The following is a 27456-nucleotide window of genomic DNA, read 5'->3' as shown; positions in this document are numbered from 1 at the left end:
TGATGGATCATCCAATGGTAAGAAGGGTAAGTGCTTGTTCGTAAGTGCTCGTTCGTGGTTGGAATGTAATTAATAGTGACTCAAGAAATGTAAACCACTTGAAGACACTGACCGTCTTCAGAAACCAGAAGCGAAACAGAACATGGGGTAAACTGGAGACATGAAGCTGTAGAATTTGTTACACTGAGGATTCGGATGATGCTTGGGTGTAGTGTGGGTGATGAGGCGCTGTGTAGGTGATGAAGAGAAAGGTGAGTGCACCCATTTGTACAGGTAGTGCTGTAAGTTTGGATGATGGGGTGTAAGTAATGAATGAGGAGAAGAAAGAAGAAGAGGAGGAGGAGGGGGTGAATGAGAAGAAAGAGGAGGAAGAGGAGAATGAGGAGGAAGAGGAGGAGGAGGAGGAGGTGAATGAGAAGAAAGAGGAGGAGGAGGAGAATGAGGAGGAAGAAGAGGAGGAGGAGGTGAATGAGAAGAAAGAGGAGAAGGAGGAGAATGAGGAGGAGGAGGAGGAGGAGGAGGTGAACGAGAAGAAAGAGGAGGAGGAAGAGAATGAGGAGGAAGAGGAGGGGGAGGAGGTGAATGAGAAGAAAGATGAGGAGGAGGAGAATGAGGAGGAAGAGGAGGAGGAGGAGGAGAGAACACCCAAGCTCTCCTCCGTCACACACACATCACTCACACAAAGCGGGAGCGCTGGGTAATGCCTGTCTGATGCTTTGAACTCGCTCTTGATCTGTCTCTTTAATGAACCTCGCGCTGAATGCACCGTCGCTGGGGAAGTATTCCCAGTGTCGTCCTCGATAGCGTAATCACACAGAACCGTCGCTCACGTCTTGCTTTAAAAGGCAGGGAAGGTTTGCCTATCTTTTTCCTTTCCGGCGCCGACTTCGAGGCAGCAGAATCGTCGCTCACGTCCTGATGTGTAAAAAGATATCAAGAAGTTTCGTTATCTCGTAAAGCGTCGTTCTCGATAATCCAAACAGACTCGTCGCTCACGTGGCTTAAAAAAGAAAAAGAAAGTTTCGCTATCTACTGTGTCCCCTACTGCGCATTGCGATCCGTCGACCGTGTTCTGGTAGCGAAGAAAATATGGAAGCTTCGAAGCGTTTCGGATCATGTGGACGAAACACGAAGCATCAGAGGATCATTGGCATGTCCCGCCCTATCACCCGCGTCGGTGTGTCCGCCTGATGGAAGTGGAGCCAAGACACAAGTGATGACTCTCTCTCTCTCTCTCTCTCTCTCTCTCTCTCTCTCTCTCTCTCTCTCTCTCTCTCTCTCTCTCTCTCCATCTGTGAGTCCTACAACCCTACGTCTCTCCAACCTTGTCTCTCTCTCTCTCTCTCTCTCTCTCTCTGCTCGCTGCTACTGTTCCCTCCCGTCCCCTCGCCAGACGCGGCGTTACCACCCTCTCTGCCACAGGTAGCCGGCGACACCGTGTCACCCGTCGGTGTGAGGATTCACTCCTCTCATTTAGATAAGAGAAGGCAAGATGGAGGAGCAGCAGGGGTGGCAGGCGGCGGTGGGATGAGGTTATGCCTTCTTCAGGGAGAGGGGGAGAGAGGCGTGTGTATGAGAGGGAGGAGGAGGAAGAGGAGGAAGAGGAAGTAAAGAGGGAAGGCATGAAGGAGGATGGAGGAAGCAGGAGTGTAGGGATGGAAGCTGGTAAAAGGCATATATATATATATATATATATATATATATATATATATATATATATATATATATATATATATATATATATATATATATATTGCTTCAATCCACTGACAGCACGTCAACCCCGGTATACCACATCGCTCCAATTCACTCTATTCCTTGCCCTCCTTTCACCCTCCTGCATGTTCAGGCCCCGATCACACAAAATCTTTTTCACTCCATCTTTCCACCTCCAATTTGGTCTCCCTCTTCTCCTTGTTCCCTCCACCTCCGACACATATATCCTCTTGGTCAATCTTTCCTCACTCATCCTCTCCATGTGCCCAAACCACTTCAAAACACCCTCTTCTGCTCTCTCAACCACGCTCTTTTTATTTCCACACATCTCTCTTACCCTTACGTTACTCACTCGATCAAACCACCTCACACCACACATTGTCCTCAAACATCTCATTTCCAGCACATCCATCCTCCTGCGCACAACTCTATCCATAGCCCACGCCTCGCAACCATACAACATTGTTGGAACCACTATTCCTTCAAACATACCCATTTTTGCTTTCCGAGATAATGTTCTCGACTTCCACACATTCTTCATATATATATATATATATATATATATATGCACATGCATAGGGAAAGGCATACACATATGTAGGGAAATATACACACATGGATATAGTCATGATTTTCGGTGTTAGAAGACATATATATCCCCTGCATCCACCCCTGTTTCATTGCTGGCCTCTTAAAGATGATGATGACCGTAAATGTACAAACAAAATATGTTATGTAGAATATTATATGAAATGTTCATGAGATTTCATCCGGGAAGTGATCGGTTGTAAACGAGGAAGTGATCGGTTGTAAACGAGGCAGTGATCGGTTGTAAACGAGGAAGTGATCGGTTGTAAACGAGGAAGTAATCGGTTGTAAAACGAGGAAGTGATCGGTTATAAACGAGGAAGTAATCGGTTGTAAACGAGGAAGTGATCGGTTGTAATCGAGGAAGTGATCGGTTATAAACGAGGAAGTAATCGGTTATAAACGAGGAAGTGATCGGTTGTAAACGAGGAAGTGATCGGTTATAAACGAGGAAGTGATCGGTTGTAAACGAGGAAGTAATCGGTTGTAAAACGAGGAAGTGATCGGTTGTAATCGAGGAAGTGATCGGTTATGAACGAGGAAGTAATCGGTTATAAACGAGGAAGTGATTGGTTGTAAACGAGGAAGTAATCGGTTGTAAACGATCGCAGTTATGCTACAAGAGCTGTCCAAACACTGTGGTGAGGCAGACATGAATATAACCTCTCAGTCGGCGAGATCCACATTTCATGCCAGCATCCCAAGCTCTGGGACATCCTGGCCAAGAGCCTCAAGGATCCTAGTACTATATCAAACTTCGATCCTAACTGTGAGAAATGTATCCTTCACTGCTAACCTCACCTGGTTATCATCATCTTGTATCACTGTATAAATCACTGTTGTCATATTTGTATATGACCATCACATCCTCAGCACTGATTGCCATCGGTTGTACCCAGTTTTCTGTCAACAGATTACCATCATCTGTAATTCTTTACGAGCATTATATATATATATATATATATATATATATATATATATATATATATATATATATATATATATATATATATATATATATATATATATATATATATATATATATATATATATATATACAGAGAGAGAAAGAGAGAGAAGTAGTGTGCTCAGTAAGTTAGCCATGTCTACCAGTCTTGACCACAAATCAAGAATTGAAGTGATTTGTGCATGTTTTTCTTGTGTGGATCCATGGTAATTGGGGAATAAGTATTCGCAGTCTTTATTGTGGAAACCACATCTAAGTTATGCGGGTTCTTGTGGTGTGATAGTTCGAGTTACGTAAGACTGAAGAGATGGATGGCTTTCAGAACGTAGACGAGAAAGTGTAACTCTTACATGTCTAGGGAGTGTAGTCTCTGATTGGTGTAAATTGAGAACAGTGGAATTAAAGTCTGAGTTGAGGGGAAAATGTTGTTTAGTACTTGTTAAGTTATTACAGTGTGAATATGTTTAGTCAATGTTGCCTTTATTTGGAGAAGTGGGATGTATAAGTATGGGTTGGTAAAGTATATGACAGGAGTAATTTTCATATTTCTGATTCGGGATTGTGATTTGTTATGCTGTAACTTGGATGGGAATGATCATGTGCTGCGGCAAGACTTCTATGCTGAGCATGTTGAGGTAAGATTGTATTAGAAATATCTATGGTTTGTTGGGCTAATGTTGACCGTTCGAAGGGTTTTTAGCATTGTAATGATAGCTTCTGAAAGGGTCGATGCTCAGGCAGGTAAGTTTAGAGTGAAGCCGAGGAATTAGTTGTATACGACAGACAAGGATTTTCTTTCCATATATGAAGCCAGTACTGATAAGTGTTGTGAGAGCTTCTGATTTGTTTATCATAGCCTTTACGTTCGTGCATTTGGTGTGATAAGTGAATGTCAAGGTCCGAAGAAGACCTTCTGGGTCCACCAACTATACTCTCATATGTCATGTGTGTGTGTCGTGTATGACCCTAGCTAGTATGGTTGGGAGTTTAGTCAGGTTGGAGTGGGTGACCGTTCCGGATGATGGAAGACTGAAAGCCATGTTCATGTCCGCCTGGGGTTTCTGTGATGCAGACATTCTGTTTAAATGAGCCAATGTTCTAATTGCGTAATGTACTGCTGCCTGTTTGTTGTTGCTCTCGTACTGCTAGAATGATGTGATGAAACTTTAAGTTATTTACATATAAAGACTGAAGGAGACTGGAGTAAGGACTGATTCCTGGGGACTCCATTGTAGAGCATGAGGATTTTCTAAGTGAAGTCTTTGTAAATGACTCTACCTTGGCGGCGAGCTCTGAAGTTGAGTAGATCTCTTCTTCGTTTGTTTTGTGAAGAGCTATGTCAAGTTTATCTAAGTTAGGGATATGTCAGGACACGGTGTCGAATGACTTGCAGAAGTTCACTTGGGAACATATCGTGTTTAACTTTCTTCGTGGTTATCAGCATATGTATATATATATATATATATATATATATATATATATATATATATATATATATATATATATATATATATATAATTTACCTTCTGGGCCAACATGGTATCCCCATAAAGTATGGTTATCATTATTATTATTGTTCTTATCATAATTATCATCATTATTACCACAATTATCGTTAATACCATTGTTATTATAATGTAGTAAAAATACTGTTATGACACTGGTTTACAAAGTAAATTAGGGTACAAGTTTCTTAGCGGTTTGTCTTGAATAAAGTGAGTTATTCTCTCTCTCTCTCTCTCTCTCTCTCTCTCTCTCTCTCTCTCTCTCTCTCTCTCTCTCTCTCTCTCTCTCTCTCTCTCTCTCTCTCTCCCTCAATGCAGATGCATAATCATTCGTCTCTTCCTCGTCAGAGTTGGTGCCAAACGGGGAGATGTCCATGGACGGGTACCGCTTCGACCCCCAGCCCCCTTCTCAGAATCGCACCAAACGCATGAGAACCTCCTTCAAGCACCACCAGCTGAGAACCATGAAGTCCTACTTCAACCTCAACCAGAACCCTGACGCCAAAGACCTCAAGCAGCTGGCACAGAAAACGGGACTGTCGAAGAGAGTCTTGCAGGTGAGATGACGAAAAAAAAAAAAAAAAGAGATCTTGCTCTTGTAAGAGAAAGAGGCGGAGAGGAGAGGATTGTGTAGTGATAGGTGTGGCTGTGTGTGTGTGTTGGGGTGGACAGTGAAACGTAGGTTAGATTCGTAGATATATCACACGCACGCACACACACACACACACACACACACACACACACACACACACACACACACACACACACACAGGTAGTTATTATCAGCTAGCTTGTAAATGTGGTTATAACTGGTAAAACAAAGAAAATAGAAAGACAAATAAAACACGAAGAGTAGAGAGCGTTCTTGGACTAGCCTGTTTTTCTTCTTTTAGGAGAAGCCGTTCAGTCTGACATGAACAAGTGATGTACAAGTGGGGGGGCCATGTGGGGTGCAACCAGCATCAGCCAGGCTCGTGAACAACCACCACTACTAAACCACCTTGCACCACCCTCCAACACCACCACCACCACCACTACGTTTTCTCTCCTCAGGTGTGGTTCCAGAACGCCCGGGCCAAGTGGCGGAGAAACCTCCTGAAGCAGGAGCAAGAGAGGCACGTCGGGGATAAGATGAAGGAGCAGTCGGGCCTCTTGGCTGACCTCCGACCAGTGGACACCCTGGCACCGGGCCTCACCGACCTCTACGCCATGTCCTCTGGGGATGAGGGGAGCCAGTCGCTACAGTTCACGGACATGTGCCAGTAAGGAGGAGGAGGAGGAGGAGGAGGAGGAGGAGGAGGTCACTTCCTTCCAGCACGGTAGTGTGGGCGGGGAGAGGGAGGAACATAGGTGTTCTCAACAGGGTCATGAAGACTGTAAATATTAGACTTAACCGAAGTAGTGCTGGGCCGCTGCACCTGGCTCATGGCGGTCACAAGAGAGGGGCAAAGCATCTCGCCTCAGCTTTCAGGTAAAAAAAAAAACCAACAAAAAAAAGTTTATCTTGAGGAAAATTTACTTTATTTCACATATCCACTTCTAGTCACTTATTTCTTTCCTCCCTCCTTTCTTGCTTGAAACAGTTCAAATGATATGGCAAAACTTGTGTTAAGATGGTAGAAAACCCAGACGATCTCAAGAGCAGTCGTCGCCGGCCCCTTCCTAGTGGGAAATGGAACATCCCCCCCTCCCTCCCTCTCTGCCAGGGTGACCTGAAGGAGGCTGGCCTGAAGTGAGCACCGTGGCGTCCGGGAACACCTCCGGCAGGTAATGATGATCTCTGACTGTAACATGATACAAGGGCACGCTGAAGGCGAGTTGATCCCAACCCAAGAACCACACACGCAAAGGTCAAGTGGAGGTTTTCCAGCATTCTCAGTGGTATTTAGAGAACGATGCTCCACACTTCAGGCTGAGAATGGATAAACAAACAGTCTAGCGTTGTTTTGCAGACATTATTATATCTTGCCACATGGCTATGTACATTTACAGTGGCGAAAAACCTTAAGTCAAAATATCCATTTCAAAACATTTGTATGGAAGTCTGTGTTTATATTTCATTTGTCGTCATAGCTATGTGTTCTTAGAACAGTACTTGTTTCCTACCAAAGAGTCTGAAACGTAATTTAGTTGGGATTTATTGTCATGAAATCTTTGGAGGTAAGTCCATGCAGCAGTTGTTGAAGTTAGTGGACCTGTATTGAGCAGAACTTTTGTAGTTCCCTCGACCGTGGCAACCTTTATTTGTGGGAGGTTGAACACTGCAGGTTACTGGGGGCTCTATGGTAATATCATGAAGATAGAGAACTTGAACACCACGAAAAGACGAACACTTTTTCCCCTACAAATAATCAAAAAAAGACCACTTTCATTTGTTTTCTTATTTTCATTTGTTAATGTAAGTATCTGATCAACAGGTCCTTAGCTTCCAATCTCGCTGTTCTCTTATCTATACATTTCCTCACCTGCTTTCGGGGCAGCCTTGATCTAGTAACACACTGGGATGTGATCAGTTGAGGGGGTCCGGGAGGCGTTCACTGTACTGATCCCACAGACGCTGGGGAGAATCGGGGCTGTGATGGTGCGGCTATGACGGATATTGTCGAATATCTTCTTGTCTGCCAACGATTACAGCAGCAGTATAGAGCACACACACACACACACACACACACACACACACACACACACACACACACACACACACACACACACACACTCACACACAAACAGAGAGAGAGATAGATAGATAGAGAGAGAGAGAGAGAGAGAGAGAGAGAGAGAGAGAGAGAGAGAGAGAGAGAGAGAGAGAGAGAGAGAGAGAGAGAGAGAGAAACTGGCCATAGGAAATGAAAATATTTTGTCACAATTCAGATCATGTTTAAGACCAGGACGTACAAGGAAAAATGAGTTCGGACAGAATCTTTGGACGTGTCGCGTACTTACAAAAAAGATAATAAATCTACAATTCCCACATATCCAAAAAAAATCTACAATTCTCACACATATCCGTGATGGACTCTGAACTGATGATAATTCATTATTTGAGAATATTGACGTATCATCCCCACCCAAGGCAGAATATGTAAACACCGTGTTGCATGTACCATGAATCTAACATTATTTCAAGCGCAAATGCGATTACGTAATTGCAATGATAATGATAACAAAAAGCAGTATTGACACGGACCGTACTCTTCATGTAGCTATACACAAATTCAGGCACTCCAGTTAACAGGGATGGAAGAGTCCTCTGTATACATACGATCTGTGAGGATGCCAGGGGTTGTGGGAGACGGAAAAGACCGTATGTCAAGCTAAGCTTCCCTCACTACAGCTCCACGTCACTCGTATATCCACACTAACCATCCTCAGTAACCCGGTGCCCTCTCTATCCCCTGTGTGCCGTTGTGTATTGGTGTCGAGACAAGAACTGTAATTCAGTTGGAGACGTATACATCCTATTACAACGGCCGGAGGCTAAAGATATACTAGGGAAGTTCCGAATAACTGAAACGTTTGTTATTATACGAGTCTCAGGGGTTGAAACGTTTGTTATTATACGAGTCTCAGGGGTTGAAACGTTTGTTATGTAGTGTAAGATAACGAATCTCACGGGCTAGATTGCTGAGCACTGTGGCTGCTCCAGAACACGAGAGTCTTGAACGTGATGTGTGGGAACACAATGTGCGGGTGGAATGTCCTCACAAAGGCGAATGTTCTTCCGGACAAAGGCGAATGTTCTTCCGGTTAGCTTATAACTTTATGTGTGAGAGTTTGCGGTTAGTTGGTGTGCGTACGTAGAAATTTTTGACTCTCTCTCTCTCTCTCTCTCTCTCTCTCTCTCTCTCTCTCTCTCTCTCTCTCTCTCTCTCTCTCTCTCTCTCTCTCTCTCTCTCTCTCTCTCTCTGTGTGTGTGTGTGCGTGTGTGTGTGTGCCCTGGTCCTAGATGTGGAGCTCGAGTTTCAGTGCATCATGCATTATGCATGACAGCTAGCGTGAGGATGTGAGCGAATGAGGTCATTTCTCCGTCTGATCCTAACGCTGCCTCGCTAACGCGGGAAATAGGGAATATATATATATATATATATATATATATATATATATATATATATATATATATATATATATATATTGTAACATCTACATCGTGGGTTTCTTTTCAAAGCATGAAGTCTAAAATGTTCCCTGATGAATATATATCATAAAAGCCCAACGTGAAATGAGTAATCGAGAAAGAATAAAGAACATTCACACTGACTCACAATCCCAGCATATCCAAACTACTTTAAAACGCGACTCGCGTGTGTTCAACAGAGGCAATATTTCCTAATCGAGATTGAAATTGTAAGGTTCATAATCACACATCTCAACGTTGAAATTGACATTTATAAACAGCTGGACAAGTGTACTCTAGACTTAAAAACGATTAATTAAAAACACAATAATTCGGTCGATACCTCACTGCTATTTGTAGTGGGTGTGTTCCTGTAGGTCATGAGGAACTCCAGTGTTAACAGATCAGTGTTTGATGAGCTACTGTACAGCACAGGGAAGCTTGCTGCCGGTACTGTGTGGTCAGTTTACCCTTGTCTTCATTATTTTCTTCCATATTCACTATTTCCCCGCTTGAGCGAGGTAGCGTCCAGAACAAATGACTGAGCCTTAGAGGAATAAACACCCTCCCTTACCTCCTTCCTCTGTTTCTCCTTTAGGAAAGTAATACAGGAGAGGTGGACTTACAGTCACCCACTCACGCTCCTCTTATTCGTGTTTTTTTCCCCTGTGTACTATCAGCACCCCTTTTATGGGGCTCCCCCCCCCACTAGCTTCGAGGGTGCACTCCTTGCAGCAGCAGGTAAGTGATGCACCCTTCTGCAGCGAGAATGTCCAGTACGAGCCACTTTTCCTCCCCGTCCACTGTTGTTGATCGCCTCACCGAATGTGACTCCTCGATTGCACATGCCAGAGGAGTCCAGTTACACTTATCGTTCTGTCTAATCTATCTATCTATCTGTATATCTATCTGTTTTTCTGTCTATCTATCTATCTATCTATCTATCTATCTATCTATATATATATATATATATATATATATATATATATATATATATATATATATATATGTGTGTGTGTGTGTGTGTGTGTGTGTGTGTGTGTGTGTGTGTGTGTGTATCAATTCTTGATTGCCATTGGCCCTATTAGCGTGATAGCACCAGGAACAGACGATGAAAGGCCATATCCACTCACATCCAATCTCTAGCTGTCATGTGTAATGCACCGTAACAACAGCTCCCTATCCATAACCAGGCTCCACAGACCTTTCCATGGTTACCCAGGCCGCTTCACGTGCCCTGGTTTAGTCCATTGATAGCACTTCGACCCCTGTATACCACATCATTCTAATTTACCCTTTCCCATGTACACCTTTCGCACTTTCATATGTTCAGGTCCCGATCAGTCGAAATCTTTTTCACTCCATCCTTCCATCTCCAATTTGGTCTTACCCTTCTTGTCTCCTCCACTTTTGACATATCCTTTTTGTCAACCTCTTATCATTCAAACTTTCCATATAACCAGGCTGTTTTCAGCACACCCTTTCCTGCCCTCTTGACCACACTTTTAACTACCAAACCTTTCTCTTAAACTTTTATTAGGTATCCGATGAAACTACCTCACGTCACATATTGTCCCCAAACATTTCACTCCCAAAACATCCCCCCTCGTCCGCTCACTCCTATATATAACCCATGTCTTGCATCCACATAACATTATTGAGACTATTATACTTTCAAACATACCAATGTTCGCCCTCCCAGATAACGATCTCTCTCTCCACTTCTGACACACTTCCGCTTCAAAGACTCCATTTGTTGCCATGCCCTCTTCCAAGTATCTAAAAAACTTTCTTTTATGCCTGTTCGTCGTTTCCCACGTTAGCGAGGCATCGCCAGGAACAGACGAAAGAAGGCCCCTTTCATCTTCAATTTATTGTGAGTGATGTTTGAGACGCTTTGGGTACAAAAAACCTCCCCATCTTCAGTCAAGTTTGCGAAAGTTGTAAGCAAAGAGAAAGTATGAATACAGAAAACAGAAATACCCGAGTGATCCACATCTTGGAGTGATATATCTAAGGTTACGATGGAGATTATATCTAGGTACAAAACCTACTTTTCTCTGGAAACGCTAATGTTTGTGTTTGGTAGATGTCGCCTCAGGTCTCCCGCACCCGTGTAGTTGTAGGGTCTTACTTTGTTTTGTGATGTGATAATCCACGACGGGAACATATTCTCTTTATTTACATGACTTCAGTTGCCAGTAGTCTTGCAGGGACACGAGGTGTTAGCGAGTGAGGTCTAGTGTTTGCGTCGTTGCTGCACTGCAAATGTGTGTTTTGCGGCCGTTGTGTTGAAGGAGGGCTGGCAGTCAAGCTTCGGCTGAGATGACGTGGCAGTCATGCGAGTGTAGTTTACGGTATCTTAAAGTTTACAACCTACAACTGGGGCATGAGGACTTGTACACTGCATTAGTGTATTACAGTAGGTTATTGTTCTGTTCTTAAAACGTAGTCTCTGGTTTTCTCATTGTAGATGATGTTAATTGTTCTCCAAGAATGTGGTACGTAATATTCGGATTTTTATTGTTTTTTCATCTTCAGGATACGTTCATCTGTTCGATAGGCAGGCGAGAGACATTTGGTTTATGTTGAAATCCCGGTATGCAAGTCCAATTTAAAGTTGGGTCTTGGTCAGAGAGTCTTACTCAACCTCTCTCACCGTGGCACTCCCAAGATGTGAATCACTCCATTGTTTTGCTTTCTGTACTTGTATTTCAACGTTCACACGGTTTAGTATGACAAACGATCGACAGCGTTTCTGTGCCAGAAATATATCTCATGTATAACTGAAGGTGAAATAAAACAATGTAGGATATGTAATTCGTACTTTATCTGATGCAGAAAATGCACTGACGTGGGAGGAGGTGGATTGACACCGAATATGCTTTGCTTTCAAAATATTGCCCTAAATGTCCTGCCTACTTATATATATATATATATATATATATATATATATATATATATATATATATATATATATATATATATATATATATATATATATAAAGGAAGTATTTTATTAACTCGCGCTGCAGGTCTGTATTCGACAAAGTCAGTCCTGGCAAATTTAGTATCCCGACGTCCACAAATACCTTCCTGTATTTCGCCCTGACTACACCATCAAACCCTGACCCACATAAACCAACGCGGTAGTTCACCAGCCTGAAACTCTTGTTAAGCAGGGTAGCGTGTCTGGCTGGTGGGGGTCTTATGGGCTGATGTCATGAGATCCTGTCTGCCGCCTCAATACACTAGCTCTCATGAGATCTTGTTGTAACGTCTTAACACGACCACACTCACACCATAGGAGGTAGTGTATCAAGTCAGCAAAACCTTTCTGATGAGGAGATAAACCTGCGGAATTGATCTAGGTTTACCATCTTTCTCAGTCCTACGACAGCGTCTAAAGTGATAGTGGGGAGGGCTATGAAGATTAGGGAAAATGAAGGGTATATTATGGTATTAGTACGTGAAATCCGTGTAGAAGTCAGTAAGATCCCTGAAAACCTCATCTTTCTTTTCTTAGCAGGTGATATTAATTTTTGAAATGCGAAATATACCAAAGATACTGTCATCTTCAACCCAAGCGGTTGTGTAAACAATTATACCATTGCGCGCCCGATTGTTGATCCTAGTCTGCCGAGAGCAGCAGGCGGTTAGCGCACCACTGCACCGCCGATGTAATAAAACCTGTTACTCTGGATCTGCTGTGTAAAGTATATATCAGTTCCAGAGGGACAGGTTTAGTTTCATCGTTGGTCCAGTGGTAAGCTGTCCTCCTGCTGTTATCGGTAGTCTGAGTTGCACTCTCGAGCACGTAATAGTAAACCAGCTTCCAATAATAAATATGTTAACATTACACGTTCTCTTATATCGAGTGGTTGCGTTCGCAAACACACAGCACCCATATTTCTCAGCAACAGCGTAAACAAGAAACCAAAGCAATAATTTTTTTTTCTTTATAAGATAGATAATAAGGGAAATTGTGACTGCCAGGTAAATTTAGGTAAAGTTTTCATAAGTTCTATTGATTTCTATACGTTTCATTAAATTTTGCCCGAAAATCTCAAATCGTCATAGCCCTCCATACTTGCATTAGGATTGCTTAATGCCATTATATTTCAACGGTACCTAGCTACGTCACTTGTACGACGTACTAGTTCTTAATATATATATATATATATATATATATATATATATATATATATATATATATATATATATATATATATATATGCTTTCGGTATTGCTCGCATGAGCGAGGTAGCGTCAAGAACAAATGATGGAGCCTTAGAGTGAAAATTCATCACTTGGCTCCTCGTGCTGTTCTTTCTTTTGGAAAGTAATATAGGAAGAGAGGATTTCTAGCCTCCCGTGTGTGTGATGGACAGAATTGTTTGTGACGTTTATGGACCTGGAGAAAGCGTATGATAGGGTTGATCATGATGCTTTGTGGAAGGTGTTGCAGACACGTGGGACTGTGGGAGGAAAGCTACAAGAAGCACTGAGTAGTTTCCATCAAGTGAGTAAACGCAGTTTTCTGGTAGGAAGAGAGGTGGAAGGATTAGTTGTTCCAGGTAAAAGTGGGTCTGCAGCGAGGGTTTGTTATGCCACCGTAGCTGTTTAATCTATGTATGGGTTGGTCAGGGAGGTGGAGCCAAAGGTCTTGGTGAGAGGGTCAGGTTTGCAAGGTGTTGGGGATCGGGGACATGGAAGCAAGTCAGCTGCTGTTTTCTCATGACATGGCTCTGGTGGCAGACTCAAGTGGAAAATTGTAGAAGCTGGTGTCGGAGTTTGGGAGAGCGTGTGAAAGGAAGTGGAGTGGACTAGATACTTAGCTGTGGACATGGCAGCAGGAGGAACCATGGAAGCTAGATTAAGCCATAATGTGAGTGAGAGGGCTGAGGTCCAGGATGCACTATGTCTGATGGCACAGTAGTACCAAAGGTGTTGTATGGGTGCGAGAATTTGTTGGAAATGAAATTCTTGAGGACAATATACGTTTTGTGGAGTCTTGGTCGAATAAGAAACGAAAGGGGAAGAGAGAGGCGTGTTAGTAACATGAGCAGGGTTGATAGAGCTGCAGATGGTGTGGTGAAATTGTTTATATATATATATATATATATATATATATATATATATATATATATATATATATATATATATATATATATATATATATGAGGAGGAGGAGTGAGGAGAAGCTGACTAAGGAGGTATACGTGACAATCGTAGGAGACAAGGAGAAACGGGAAACTGAAATGGAGATAGGAGGATGGAGTGAAAGATGTATTGAGTGACGGGAGACTGAGTATGAAGGTGGGTTTGAAGCATGCACAGATTAAGGCAAACTGAAGCAGTATGGTATACAGAGAGCGACGTGCTGTCAGAGTGCTGAACCGCAGCATATGAAGCGGAGCGGTTAGGGGAAATCACCGAAAGTCCATAGAGCTTGGTTGTAGAGAGGGGGCTCTGCGTTTTGTGCACACCTAGAGTGTGGATATCTGTTCTTAGCGCTGCCTCGGTACGCGGAAAACGGCGAACAAATATATATATATATATATATATATATATATATATATATATATATATATATATTTTTTTTTTTTTTTTTTTTTTTTTTTTTTATACTTTGTCGCTGTCTCCCGCGTTTGCGAGGTAGCGCAAGGAAACAGACGAAAGAAATGGCCCAACCCCCCCCCCCATACACATGTACATACACACGTCCACACACGCAAATATACATACCTACACAGCTTTCCATGGTTTACCCCAGACGCTTCACATGCCTTGATTCAATCCACTGACAGCACGTCAACCCCTGTATACCACATGACTCCAATTCACTCTATTCCTTGCCCTCCTTTCACCCTCCTGCATGTTCAGGCCCCGATCACACAAAATCTTTTTCACTCCATCTTTCCACCTCCAATTTGGTCTCCCTCTTCTCCTCGTTCCCTCCACCTCCGACACATATATCCTCTTGGTCAATCTCTCCTCACTCATTCTCTCCATGTGCCCAAACCATTTCAAAACACCCTCTTCTGCTCTCTCAACCACGCTCTTTTTATTTCCACACATCTCTCTTACCCTTACGTTACTTACTCGATCAAACCACCTCACACCACACATTGTCCTCAAACATCTCATTTCCAGCACATCCATCCTCCTGCGCACATCTCTATCCATAGCCCACGCCTCGCAACCATACAACATTGTTGGAACCACTATTCCCTCAACATACCCATTTTTGCTTTCCGAGATAATGTTCTCGACTTCCACACATTTTTCATATATATATATATATATATATATATATATATCAGAGAATGTTAGCGTCCAAATGATTTTTCTTTTTATATTACGTATATTTCTAATCTTGATAAATGGTTGATTACATCCCATTTAATGTTAAAAAAATGCTGCATGGACACTCAAGAGTACCAGACTCGATTTACCACACACGATCTAACAAATCAAGCTCCATCTCGACTATTATCCCACCGGTCCTTCAGCTCAGCAGTGGCTCCACTTCAGCTCTCTCTCATCTTAGAGACTCCCCGCAGACTATGATTCATATATATATTCTTTTTCTTCTTTTTTTTTTTGTCCCTGTCCTTGTGTTGTAGCGATGCTTTCTGGTGTTCCATCAGTGACAAGTGTGTGTTACTTTATGTGTTACTTCTGGTCACGAGGGAGATTGATTTATGTGACACACGTTACCCATATCTAACCTCTCCCTTGAGCAAGACGGTACAATCTATAAGCAGGACGGTGTTATGACCAATGGTTGTACCGTTGTGCTCAAGGGTTGTATTGTGCTCCGGAGGAATTAAGGAACGGTGTCCCGCCTGCTACACACTCGTTCCTTGTGGTTGTGGAGCAGTGATGAGATAGGAATACACTGCTAGTGTAAGAGAGTTTGTCTGTCAATCCGTTCGTGGAAGCAGTTGCAAGGGAGATCCATCCCGTCGTATTTCTCGCTTCGGATGGGCGAGTGAAACGCTTCGTTTTTGGATCCGGATAACCAATACCTCTTGAGAACGGATCGGATTCTGTGCAACTGTTTCTACGAACCTAAGAATTGTATTTTTCATCTAAGATATCAATAAAGCATCTATTATAATTATGTCTCATAGATATAAAGAAATCAACCTGTTTTCTAGAAACCTGTTTTCTAGTACGTGTTAGCTCCAGACGTTGTGTTCTCTAGTCATGTGTCAGAAACCAAAGCCTTCCTTATGATTTGTTTACGGTTTGTTTATTTTGTTTTCTTTTTGTAAATACTCATAATATATTAAATGTGTATGATTAAGGCAATGTACCAAAGATTTGTAAAATAAACTAAATTCAACAACTCTTGAATTTCTAAATTTTCTAAACCTTTCGTGTATTTTCTGTGTACCGTCGACACCTGAGTTAAGTGGGTGTACTACACTTCACCAATCTACACATCCTGGTTCCTGAGGCTTTGTTTGAAAAAATGGACATCTGTAAAATGAAAAAAAAAAAGGTATTGGTCTTGCAAAATGCAGGATGAATAATGATTCTATTAGTGTTCAATAATGATAGATAGAATTTTTCGAAATCTTGATATTTTTTATCATTATTATCATTATCATTATTATTATTATTATCATTAGCAGTAGTAGTAGTGGTAGAAGTAACATTGTTTTATTATTATCATTATAGATATTACAATCATTATCATAATTATTATTATCATCATTATCACTACTATGTATATGTGATTTACTCAGTACACATTAGTATAATTATCATCATCATTATCCTAAGTATCATTTGAAGGTTTTTCATCACAGAATATATGATATGTGTGGCTGTTTACCGCCAGCCTCCTTCCTTACAATACCCATAAATCATATGCGGTGTATAGTCGGTATACAACAGACCTCTGACATGAGACGACCTTTGTTCTACCCACTAATGAGGAACTTGACGATGGCAATTTGTTATATATTTTTTCTTTCTTGAGTATGGAAAATGTCGCAAGAATGAAGATAAACTTGGGTAGGGGATGAGACTTTGAGATGGATGAATCTAAGATCAGTTTGAAGGACAGAGGATATGATTGTGTTTTGGGAGTGCAGGTGGACGAGTCCTTGGGAGGCGCAGTTATTTATCATGGTAACCCGACTGGGAAGATTAGTAAAGAATATTCAGAACTACTTAAAAGGGAAAAGATTTTAATGTGGTATACAAGAGTATACCACCTTATGAGCAAGACGGAACGACCCTTGAACACGACGGTGCGACCCTTGAACACGACGGTACGACCCTTGAACACGACGGTACGACCCTTGAACACGACGGTGTGACCCTTGGAACACGACGGAAAGACCTTTGAGCAAGACGGTACGACCCTTGAATACGACGGTGCGACCTATGAGAAAGACGGTACGACCATTGAACGCGACGGTACGACCCTTGAGTATTATGGATTAACCTTTGACCTGACTCTAAAGCAGTAGACCCAAGAGTCGTGCAGTCGCGCTACTAGGTCGTACCGTTATGGTCAAGGGTCGTACCGTCGTGTTAAGGATCGTACCGTCGTGCTCGGTAATGGTACCGTCATGTTTAAGGATCGTACCGTCATGCTCAAGGATCGTACCGTCGTGCTCAAGGATCGTACCATTATGCTCAAGGATCGTACTGTCATACTCAACGATCGTACCGTCACGCTCAAGGATCGTACTGTCATACTCAAGGATCGTACCGTCACGCTCAAGGATCGTATCGTCATACTCAAGGATCGTACCGTCATACTCAAGGATCGTACCGTCACGCTCAAGGATCGTACCGTCATACTCAAGGATCGTACCGTCATGCTCAAGGATCGTACTATCATGCTCAAGGATCGTACCACGGTGATCCCGAGGTTGCTCATTTCTGTTGTATACACCACAGTGGAAATGTGACACTACAGTAACATGGGTTCAGCTGAGTGGTGAAGTGGTTAGTCTCGCTGTCTTCGAAGCTCCTGAACCCACGTGTGAGACCCAGATGAAGCAGCCACTTCACAGACACAGAAAGATTGTTCTATATAGCCTCTCAGAGTTTTCATGAATGAACGTGCGTATAAAGATATACGTAAGTTTATATTGTGCTTTCATGAGCATCCTCTGCGCTACTGATCGCAATGTGGTGTAGTCATCATACGGCTGGCATCTCTTTCCAGTCAAGGAAGATCTAGTTAGAAAATATTAATCTCTCAGAGCGGTGTGACACGGATGAAAACGCTATCTGGTTTCTGCTTTAGTTGCTACCTCAGCCGTAAAACGCTATCTGGTTTCTGCTTTAGTTGCTACCTCAGCCGTCAGAAAACACCATAACAATAGGCTGTTGTGAGCCTGTCGTCTGCTCTGCCAACAGTTTGTTTTGATAGTCTCGGCAAAGAAGGTGGCGACACATGTGACATAAATCCACCTGGATGGAAGAGCTGCTTTATTTGCAGTTGATATACACATTTGAAGTTTCGGCATTATCCGAAAGATTTCAGAAGGTAAAGAGTTAATAGTTACATTAAGTGTTGAGAGTCTTGAACACATTTCTACAGTCAATGATCAATGTCAAAGAATCCTTGAGTTATTCATCCAGCACATTTTCTGTGATAAAGTCACTTGTAAGTTATCTTAGTTTAACAGCTTTCTGTAAGTTCTCGTATGTCACAAATTTTCCGATAGATACGGCGTATCTGGCAAATCATGTCGACAACTCTTCAAACACAATGGTAATCTGGGAGAGTTACACTTCCTAAATACATCCTCCTTGGTCCAACTTCGTCACTCGTCAGTTCGTTTCAGTTTTGTCAGTACACTGGCGCCGTAAGGATGTAGCCAGTGTGTCTGTGTTTGTACAATAGTTTTTTTTTTTTTCACCCAAGCCAGTGTGTACCTGTGTTACGTTGTGAGAACTGTTTAGATAGCAGTGAGTACTAGAACAATGGTTAATAATCCTAAAGCATTTCCATCTTGTGTACAGAGACTCACAATAAAGTGTAAACATTCATTGTGGATGACGCCATGAAGATTACAAGCGTTCGTTACTTAAAGGCAGCAAATGGACGAGAAAAACTATAATGCCAACAGTTTGGATCATGGAGGAGGTTGGGTGACCTTGAGGTAAGCAAGTTTTCGTTGAAACAACAGACGTATTTGACGCTGTCGGTGAATTACTGAACGAGACCTTTTGAGACCCAGAGTGTGTGTTGTTGTTTCCACATTATTCATTCTCGTATCTTTATTATTAACGTTTTTATTCATATGAAATTTATTGAAAGTGTAATTAAATTGCTTTATGTTTGCTATTGATCATGTACAATATGCACAATTTCACATAGGTATATTAGAAAAAAATATTTTTATTCAAAGAAGATTTTAGTTAGGTTCAAGATTATTTTGGCAGAAAAATATTTTCTTAATTAAAACGTATTTCATGAGATATATGTCGATATGTTTACCGCTAACGTGCACGAAGACGCCACAGACATAGAGCGGTTTACTGATGAACGTTACATGGCTGTGTGTAGGTACATAAAGCACTTGTTTACATGAACGTTGACAAGAGGTTATCGGCTGGGGAAAAATACCATAAAAACATGTCGCTAGATATTAGGGTAGAATATAGAACATGAATTTTAAGAAATTCGTGATGAAATGCAGGTTTAAAGTGAAGTAAATGTATTAGGGATGTAATATATGAGATACACTTGATCCCGAGTCTAGTACCGAAGTAGTAAGGTCTGATCCTTGTGTTGTCTTTGCACAGACCTCCCACCAACACTGTGGCCAGCAGGTGGCGATGCCGTGGCCCCGCTAGTAGGCCACGCCCTAACTTCAGGCTTAGGTCCTCGCAACTCTGAACATGTCGAGGTCGTCTTGATAACTGAAATGTCCCATTCGACCGCCATTTTCATTACTTGACGTTGTCTTTTTTTTTTTTTTATATTTCTTTCGCCTGCTTTAGTGTGAGGCCGGCGAGGAAGAGCGGGCACCAGTATTCCATGATGGGTGGGTTGTTATTGACTAGTTGTTGTGGGAGGCGCATTATATTTCCGAAGTTGTGGTTGACGTGGAGAAGTAGCTTGGCTGCCCTTGAGTTCATGCTGTTGACGTGGTATTTGTACAGCTGGTCACTGCAGGGATCCTGTTGTCGGCTGTGGTTGAGTTCGACACCATGAACGGGTGGGAGTCAACCGGCCTAAGACCTCAGCAAACAGTAACGAGTTGCAGTGGGAAGATGCATTAGACAAGAGACGTTGTCATGATGTGGTCTGGGTTGTGACTGGGTCTATAGCCGTTCCTAGGGTGGTGAGTGATTGAGGGTGAGGGAGTGGTCAGCCTGCCACCTGGGAACGGCTGGGGTAAGCTCAACTCGGCTGTTGCTACAGGTGCACTCTGGTTGGCATCAGGGCTTGGTGCTCGTGGGTTATTGATGTTGTTTGAGGAATGGTTGAGTGGTCTCTTATGGCTTGTTGATGCTAGCTATAGTTTACCAGATGTAACGTGCTTCTGTAACGTGTAGTTGTGTTGTTTGACGGATGTAACATGCTTCTGTTACTCGTAGCCGTGTTTTTTGTAACATACAACATGTAACATGTAACATACCTCTGTTACTCGTAGTCGTGTTGTTTGACGGATGTAACATGCCTCTGTTACGTGTAGTCGCGCGTTTGGTCTTTGCAATACTTGACTCTGTTGGTGAGGGTGGTGAGATGTTGTCGATTCGGGGAGTGTTACGACGTCCTCTTATCTTCCTTTATTGATCCTCGTTGTAGATGTCCTGTGAGCCGCTGGGTAAGTGCTTGTTGGTTATACCAACGAAATTCCTAGTATTAGCAAGTCTACAGCCTTCAGCGAGGCACGGAATTTGGTAAAGTACATTTATATGTTACATGTTACATGGTTAGTTTGTTCAAACTTGTAGTGGATGGTGAGGTTCAACGTGACTTCAGCTTTTCTGTATGTTGTATTTATCTCTGATATATATTTCTGGCTTTTCTAATCTACCTGGCTTACTGGAGTAGGTTGGTTCTTATCAAACACTTGGAGTGTTAACCCTGGTTCATACTGGTGCATCTTGACGAAAGGTTTGTTTTGGTGGAGCTTTCGTATTTCGTTGTCATTTGATGAATCTGAGACACTAGTGTTTACTACGACTTGTTTAGGTCTTTGAATTCCCTGATGGAGGAGGAGGGTGGAGGAGGAGGTCCCATGGTGAACATTCACTGTAGTTTCTGCTTAAGTAAGCCCTAATGACGCTACGTTTGTACCTGTCCGAGCATTCACATAGTCTGCATTCATGCACCTCCCCAGCTCTGTTGGCTCACGGTACACACTTGTTGTATATGCACGACTGGGTGAGCTTTGATGTCAACATCTGGAGAAGATCTCGTTGTTCACACTCATTTCATACGTAAATGTAAGCACTGATGATTCTTCCATGGTTTGCTTTAGATGTGTTAGGTTAATAACCCTTGTTCGTCATTACAAGAGAAATATCATCCACACAAGAACATTAGTGGGTGTTGGGTCGAAGTCTATGATCCATTGGGAATGCGTTATCCAAATGGCTCATGTAGACATTGGCGGAAGTTCCACAAGAAAGGAACCGTCACTTAGTGAAGATAAGGTTGCTTTGAAGATAGGCCAGCCTTGCACGAGAATGTTGTGAAGATGAGTGGAGTGAAGGATGAGGTTGTAGTAAGCGAGTGAAGATGAACTCTAGTGAAGAGAGAATTGCAGTGATTTTTAACTTTTAACTTTTTAACTTTTGCTCTTTTCTACTCTACTCTTTTCTACTATCGTCAACTCTTTTTCTACTCTTCTCTCTCCCCCCTTTCTTTTCCACTCTTCTCTCTCCCCCCCCTTTCTTTTCTACTTACTTTTCCTCACTCTGTTCTATTCTGCTCTTTTCCTCTACTCTTCTCTCCTCTGCTTTTTTCTGCTCTAATCTTCTTTTCTACTCTGCTCTCTCTGCTTTTCTATTCTAATCTACTTTTTCTACTCGGAGTTTGTTCCATTTCTGGCAGTTAGCTTTAATGAGGTGGTTTTGTCTATCAATATTCCAGTGGGGAAAAGTTAGATACATCGTCAGGATAATACTATCAACTCTAAATTAGGTGTAAAGACAACTGGTTTTGTATCTAGAGCAACCGGTGCCGTCTCTAGAGGAATCGGTACCGTATCTAGAGGAATCGGTACCGTATCTAGAGGAATCGATACCGTATCTAGAGCAACGGGCACCGTATCTAGAGGAACCGGTACCGTATCTAGAGCAACGGGCACCGTATCTAGAGGAACCGGTACCGTATCTAAAGCAACCGTTACCGTATATAGAGGATCAGGTACCGTATCTAGAACAACCGGTACCGTATTTAGAGCAAACGGCATCGTATCTCGAGCAACCGGTACCTTACCTAGAGCAACCGGTACGGTATCTAGAGTAACAGGTACCGTATCTAGGGCAACCGGTACTGTAACTTACACTGTCCGCTTGGTGTCCGAGGATGCCAATCCGTATGATAAATGTCGGTGATTTTGTGCATTTGTCTGTCTTTCTGTGGAAAAGTAATAGTGCCAGAAAAATGCTTAAACCGGGCTAGTGTGGCGTAGTGGTGATGGTCTTAGCAGCATAGTAGCGGCATTGCAGTAGCAGTATAGCAGCATAGTAGCAGTATAGCAGCATAGTAGCAGTATAGCATCATAGCAGGAGCAGCAGCAGCAGTATAGCAGCATAGCAGCAGCAGCAGTATAGCAGCATCAGCAGTATAGCAGCATAGCAGCAGTAGCAGCAGTATAGCAGCATAAGCAGTATAGCGCTAATAGCAATATAGCAGCATAACAAGAGCAAGAGTAAATAGAAACATCATCATCATCATCATCATCATCATCAGTAGTCTAATGATGATCACGCTGTAGTGGACATGACCTCTTGTCCTGACTCGTAGGGTTCAGGTTATACACAAGTGTTGACCAGATGTAGCGAAGATAAAGGGTGTGGCGAAGGTGAAGGTGAATATTGTGGCTTTTGAGCTGACCCGAGGAATGAACCAAGCTAGGCACTGAACCTAGAACAAGCGATCGTAGAACAGCCGGAGCTGTACGTGCAGTGGCAGGCATGGTATGTAGAGCAGTCGTCACCCTATCTACAACAACCAGAACCATAACAATAACAACTTGTGTTGGACCTGGAACATCCGACACCCCATTTTTTTTTTTTAGACATACCCACACCATAACGTAGACCGACTGGCATCGTATCAACAATAGCCGGCACCCTAACTACACATCACAGCAGTCACTGTCTCTAGAGCAACCGGCACCGTATCTACAACAGCCGGCACCGTATCTACAACAGCCGGCACCGTATCTACAACAGCCGGCACCGTGTCTACAGCAGCCGGCACCGTGTCTACAACAGCCGGCACCGTGTCTACAACAGCCGGCACCGTATCTACAACAGCCGGCACCGTACCTACAACAGCCGGCACCGTGTCTAACACTTGTTCGTCCAGCCTCCGATGTGGCTAGGTTCAAGGCCGGCCGAAGAAGCAAGTCTTATACAATAATGAAAGTGATTTTGTGTGTCTTTGTGGAAAACGTCACGTTGTCAGAGGAAATACAAATAATCCCTCAACTGTTCCAGCGGTGTATAGTGACAACGGCCGTTAACAGAATAGCAGCAGCATTGCAACAGCAGCAGCAGCAACAGAACAGCAGCAACAGAAACAGCAGCGCAGTGCAGGTTTATCCCCCCTCAACCTGACCCATAGGATTTAGGTTGAAGGCAGGCGGTGCCAAGGGTGTAGTGAAGGTGAGCGTGTAGTGAAGATATTCGTGTAGTGAAGATGAGCGTGTAGTGAAGATGGTCAAAACTATCCGGGCTATGCTGAAGACTGGCGAAAATGCGGACGAAACAGCTGGCAGTAGTAATGTAATGTTTGTGATATTTACTCTCCAAGTAAGTAATCATATTATTCATAAATAGCATCTAAACTAAATCCTTTTACTTTCAGTGAAAATATCATCATCCATAATATAAACATCAGGTATAATTATTATCACTGCCTGTGCCAATAGCATCGTTATTATAGCTATTGTTAACAATATATAATTACTACCATTATTTGATATTAATCATAATAACAATGTAGACACAAACAACAATGACTTGTGTATCCTCCTAGACAAGATAAAAAATATAAAGAGAAATACAAAATAAAGCAAATTAAACAAGTACTGCCTCGGGCGCCTTGAAGAGCGTCCAAACCCGGCCATATTTCTCATGTACTCGCTGCCGTGGCGGGCGAGGCGCGGCTTCGCACACATCTATTCTTGGGCTTTCAGCGTCGAGTGAATACGGCGACAAATTGTGAATAATGAGTCTGTGTGCCGTAGCGGTGGTGAGTACGGGGTAGGGTGTGTGTGTGTGTGTGTGTGTGTGTGAGGTGGAGGGGTTGGGGGGAGGAGGGAGAGAGGGGGTGGAGGGAGAGAGGGGGTGGGAGTGGTAGTAGGGGGAGGAGGAAGTTCTTGAAGAGAGAGAGAGAGAGAGAGAGAGAGAGAGAGAGAGAGAGAGAGAGAGAGAGAGAGAGAGAGAGAGAGAGAGAGATTTGAGGATGAGTTAATGAGATAGGTTATTGAAAACCGTAATATAAAATTCTGAAGTAGTAGATATTATTTTCGCCTCTAATTTTTTTTTCTTTTTTTCTGAAAGGATAAAGAATTAATTTTGGTACAATTTTCCTTTTTCTTTCTTCGGAAGGAAATCTGTGGACATGGTGTGTATCATAACTGTATATATTCCACAAGGAGAAGAAAGTGGATGAAGGGGTTCTTTATACAAAGGTCTGGAAGAATAATATTCATTTAAAGAACGTGATTGATTTCTTTAATTGAAAATGAAGACACAGTGACTTCATATCATTATTACACGAGCGATGTGAGTCCTACATTCAGTTGGGCGGACGCTGGGCAAGGCTCTGAGTGTGTATGATTCTTTGACCACGATGAACGCGAGAAAACTGTTTAATCTAAATGATGATCATCCGAGCATAGACCAGCGATGATAGAGTTCTACTAAATCCCATCCTGAGGAAAATAGTGAATTAGCTTTGAGGAAACTCGCAGATTCCATCGCCTCTCTCTCTCTCTCTCTCTCTCTCTCTCTCTCTCTCTCTCTCTCTCTCTCTCTCTCTCTCTCTCTCTCCTTGAGGTGCCCCAGACATCAGCAGCAGGACGTTGCTGCACCTGCCATGTTATGATGTCGGGGATGAGACGCCTCAAGCTTTAGTACACAGGTAGGTCGAGCACACTGAGGAGATGGTCGAGTACACTGAGAAGATGGCCGAGTATACTGAGAGGATGGTTGAGTATACTGAGAAGATGGTCGAGTATACTGAGAAAGATGGTCGTGTACACTGAGAAGATAGTCGAGTATACTAAAGATAGTCGAGTACACTGAGAAGACGGTCGAGTACACTGAGAAGACGGTCGAGTACACTGAGGAGATGGTCGAGTATATTGAGAAGATTGTCGAGTATACTGAGGAGATGGTCGAGTACACTAAGAAGATGGTCGAGTACACTGAGAAGATGGTCGAGTATACTAAAGATAGTCGAGTACACTGAGAAGACGGTCGAGTATACTGAGGAGATGGTCGAGTACACTGAGGAGATGGTCGAGTATATTGAGAAGATTGTCGAGTATACTGAGGAGATGGTCGAGTACACTAAGAAGATGGTCGAGTACACTGAGAAGATGGTCGAGTACACTGAGAAGATGGTCGAGGATACTAAGAAGATGGTCAAATACATTGAGAAGATGGTCGAGTACACTGAGATGATGGTCGAGTATACTGAGATGGTCGAGTACACTGAGAAGATGGTCGAGTACACTGAGAAGATGGTCGAGTATACTAAGAAGATGGTCAAATACATTGAGAAGATGGTCGAGTACACTGAGATGATGGTCGAGTATACTGAGATGGTCGAGTACACTGAGAAGATGGTCGAGTATACTGAGCGGATGGTTAAGTACACTGAAAAACAGTTGAATACACTGAGAAGAGAGTCGAATACACTCACGTTAGTGGCCAAGAGTCACCACAGGCCCGCCTTGAGTCGAGCCCGCATGGGTTCGAATCCTGGGAGCGGCAATCGGCCTGCGCCCAAACCAGGTTCTCATCATCATCTCCTTGGGGCTGGTCGATAAATGGGTACCTGGCTTAGGCTGGTGTGTGTGTGTGTGTGTGTGTGTGTGTGTGTGTACGTAGGCACGTCGGAGTGTAGACACAGTATACAAAGACAAGGTTAAGAGACTGGGCAACACGAGTGTAAAACTCTTTCCCCGTAACACACAAATAGTAATCACACACACACACACACACACACAGACACAGACACACACACACACACACACACACACACACACACACACACACGAACCCTCCGACCTTGTGATAAGAAGAGTTTGTTTAAAACATGTGTAGTTATAATGGTGATGATTATGTGATATCTTGTTTAAAGATCTGCTGCAGTTGTTGTCTTTATATATATATATATATATATATATATATATATATATATATATATATATATATATATATATATATATATATATATTGTAATAAAGATGGTGTATTTCTGCCTTGTCTGTGTTGGGTCTTATAAGGGAAAAAGCATTGTGTCATCGCAGTGTATACAGAGAACAGGGCATCTCTATGCTTATAGAAACTTCATATCCCACAGTGTATACATATCATATCGTAAGATAACGTACTACGTAAATTGCGACTGTTTTCAAATGTGTCTATAAATAAGTTATCCCCTTCCTAGCCTTTCTTTTTTTTTTTTTTTCCATATTTCGTATTTTACGTATTCTCTCAGCAAATCACTTTTGAATTAAGATTAACCAAACAACTAGTGTCAGTTATCTGGTCTCCCTTCCTCCTCCCTCCCCCTCGTAACATCTGCTAATTAGCGCGAGGCCGTATCACTGGACCCCCAGGGGGGGGCGGGCCCACCACCTCCACCACCCAGCCAGGGGGAGCTTCCCCCCCCTCTCTCCTCCAACACACACACACACACACACACACACGTGGTGGATGATTGTAACAAAATGACTGAGGACATGGTTAATGCAGACAGCGTACATAAATATAAGAAGTTGTACGATAGTAGAGAATGTTGAAGAGATTGGGGGCCCCACGAACATTAGATCCCCTCCCCACAGAGCACAAATAGATGATTGCACACACACACACACACACACACACACACACACACACACACACACACACACACACACACACACACGCACACACACACACACACACACACACACACACACACACACACACACACACACACACATACGCAAAGACACACCCACATACACATACACACACATACAAACACACATGGGACCTCCGTGGTGTAGTGGTTCTCGTCACCAAGGGGTCGATCCCGGGGTCAAGTTAGCATGGGTGCGAATCCTGTTTTGTTTGTCTGTTTTTTGTTCTTTTGGGTGATTGTAGGAGAGGACAAG

At 42.8% G+C, this 27456-nt stretch overlaps 1 protein-coding gene across 2 annotated transcripts in view; it reads left to right on the top strand.

Annotated features, from left to right (window-relative positions):
• The window catches only part of LOC139750244 (LIM/homeobox protein Lhx9-like), a 110878-nt gene extending 94629 nt beyond the window's left edge, over window positions 1–16249 (top strand). Inside the window, exons 5-6 of one of the 2 annotated variants that reach the window (XM_071664751.1) lie at window positions 5125–5333; window positions 5830–16249. In XM_071664751.1, the coding sequence (XP_071520852.1) occupies window positions 5125–5333; window positions 5830–6042 (422 nt within the window). In that variant the 3' untranslated portion in view covers window positions 6043–16249. Of the gene's footprint in view, window positions 1–5124; window positions 5334–5669 lie in introns of both variants that reach the window. The other variant, XM_071664753.1, reaches the window with a different exon arrangement.
• Window positions 16250–27456: the final 11207 nt, after the last annotated feature.

Source organism: Panulirus ornatus, chromosome 9 (genome assembly GCF_036320965.1).
Source record: "Panulirus ornatus isolate Po-2019 chromosome 9, ASM3632096v1, whole genome shotgun sequence".
In the NCBI taxonomy this organism is placed as follows: domain Eukaryota; kingdom Metazoa; phylum Arthropoda; class Malacostraca; order Decapoda; family Palinuridae; genus Panulirus; species Panulirus ornatus.
Note: the sequence above shows the minus strand (reverse complement) of the source record. Positions and strands in the feature narration are given on the sequence as shown.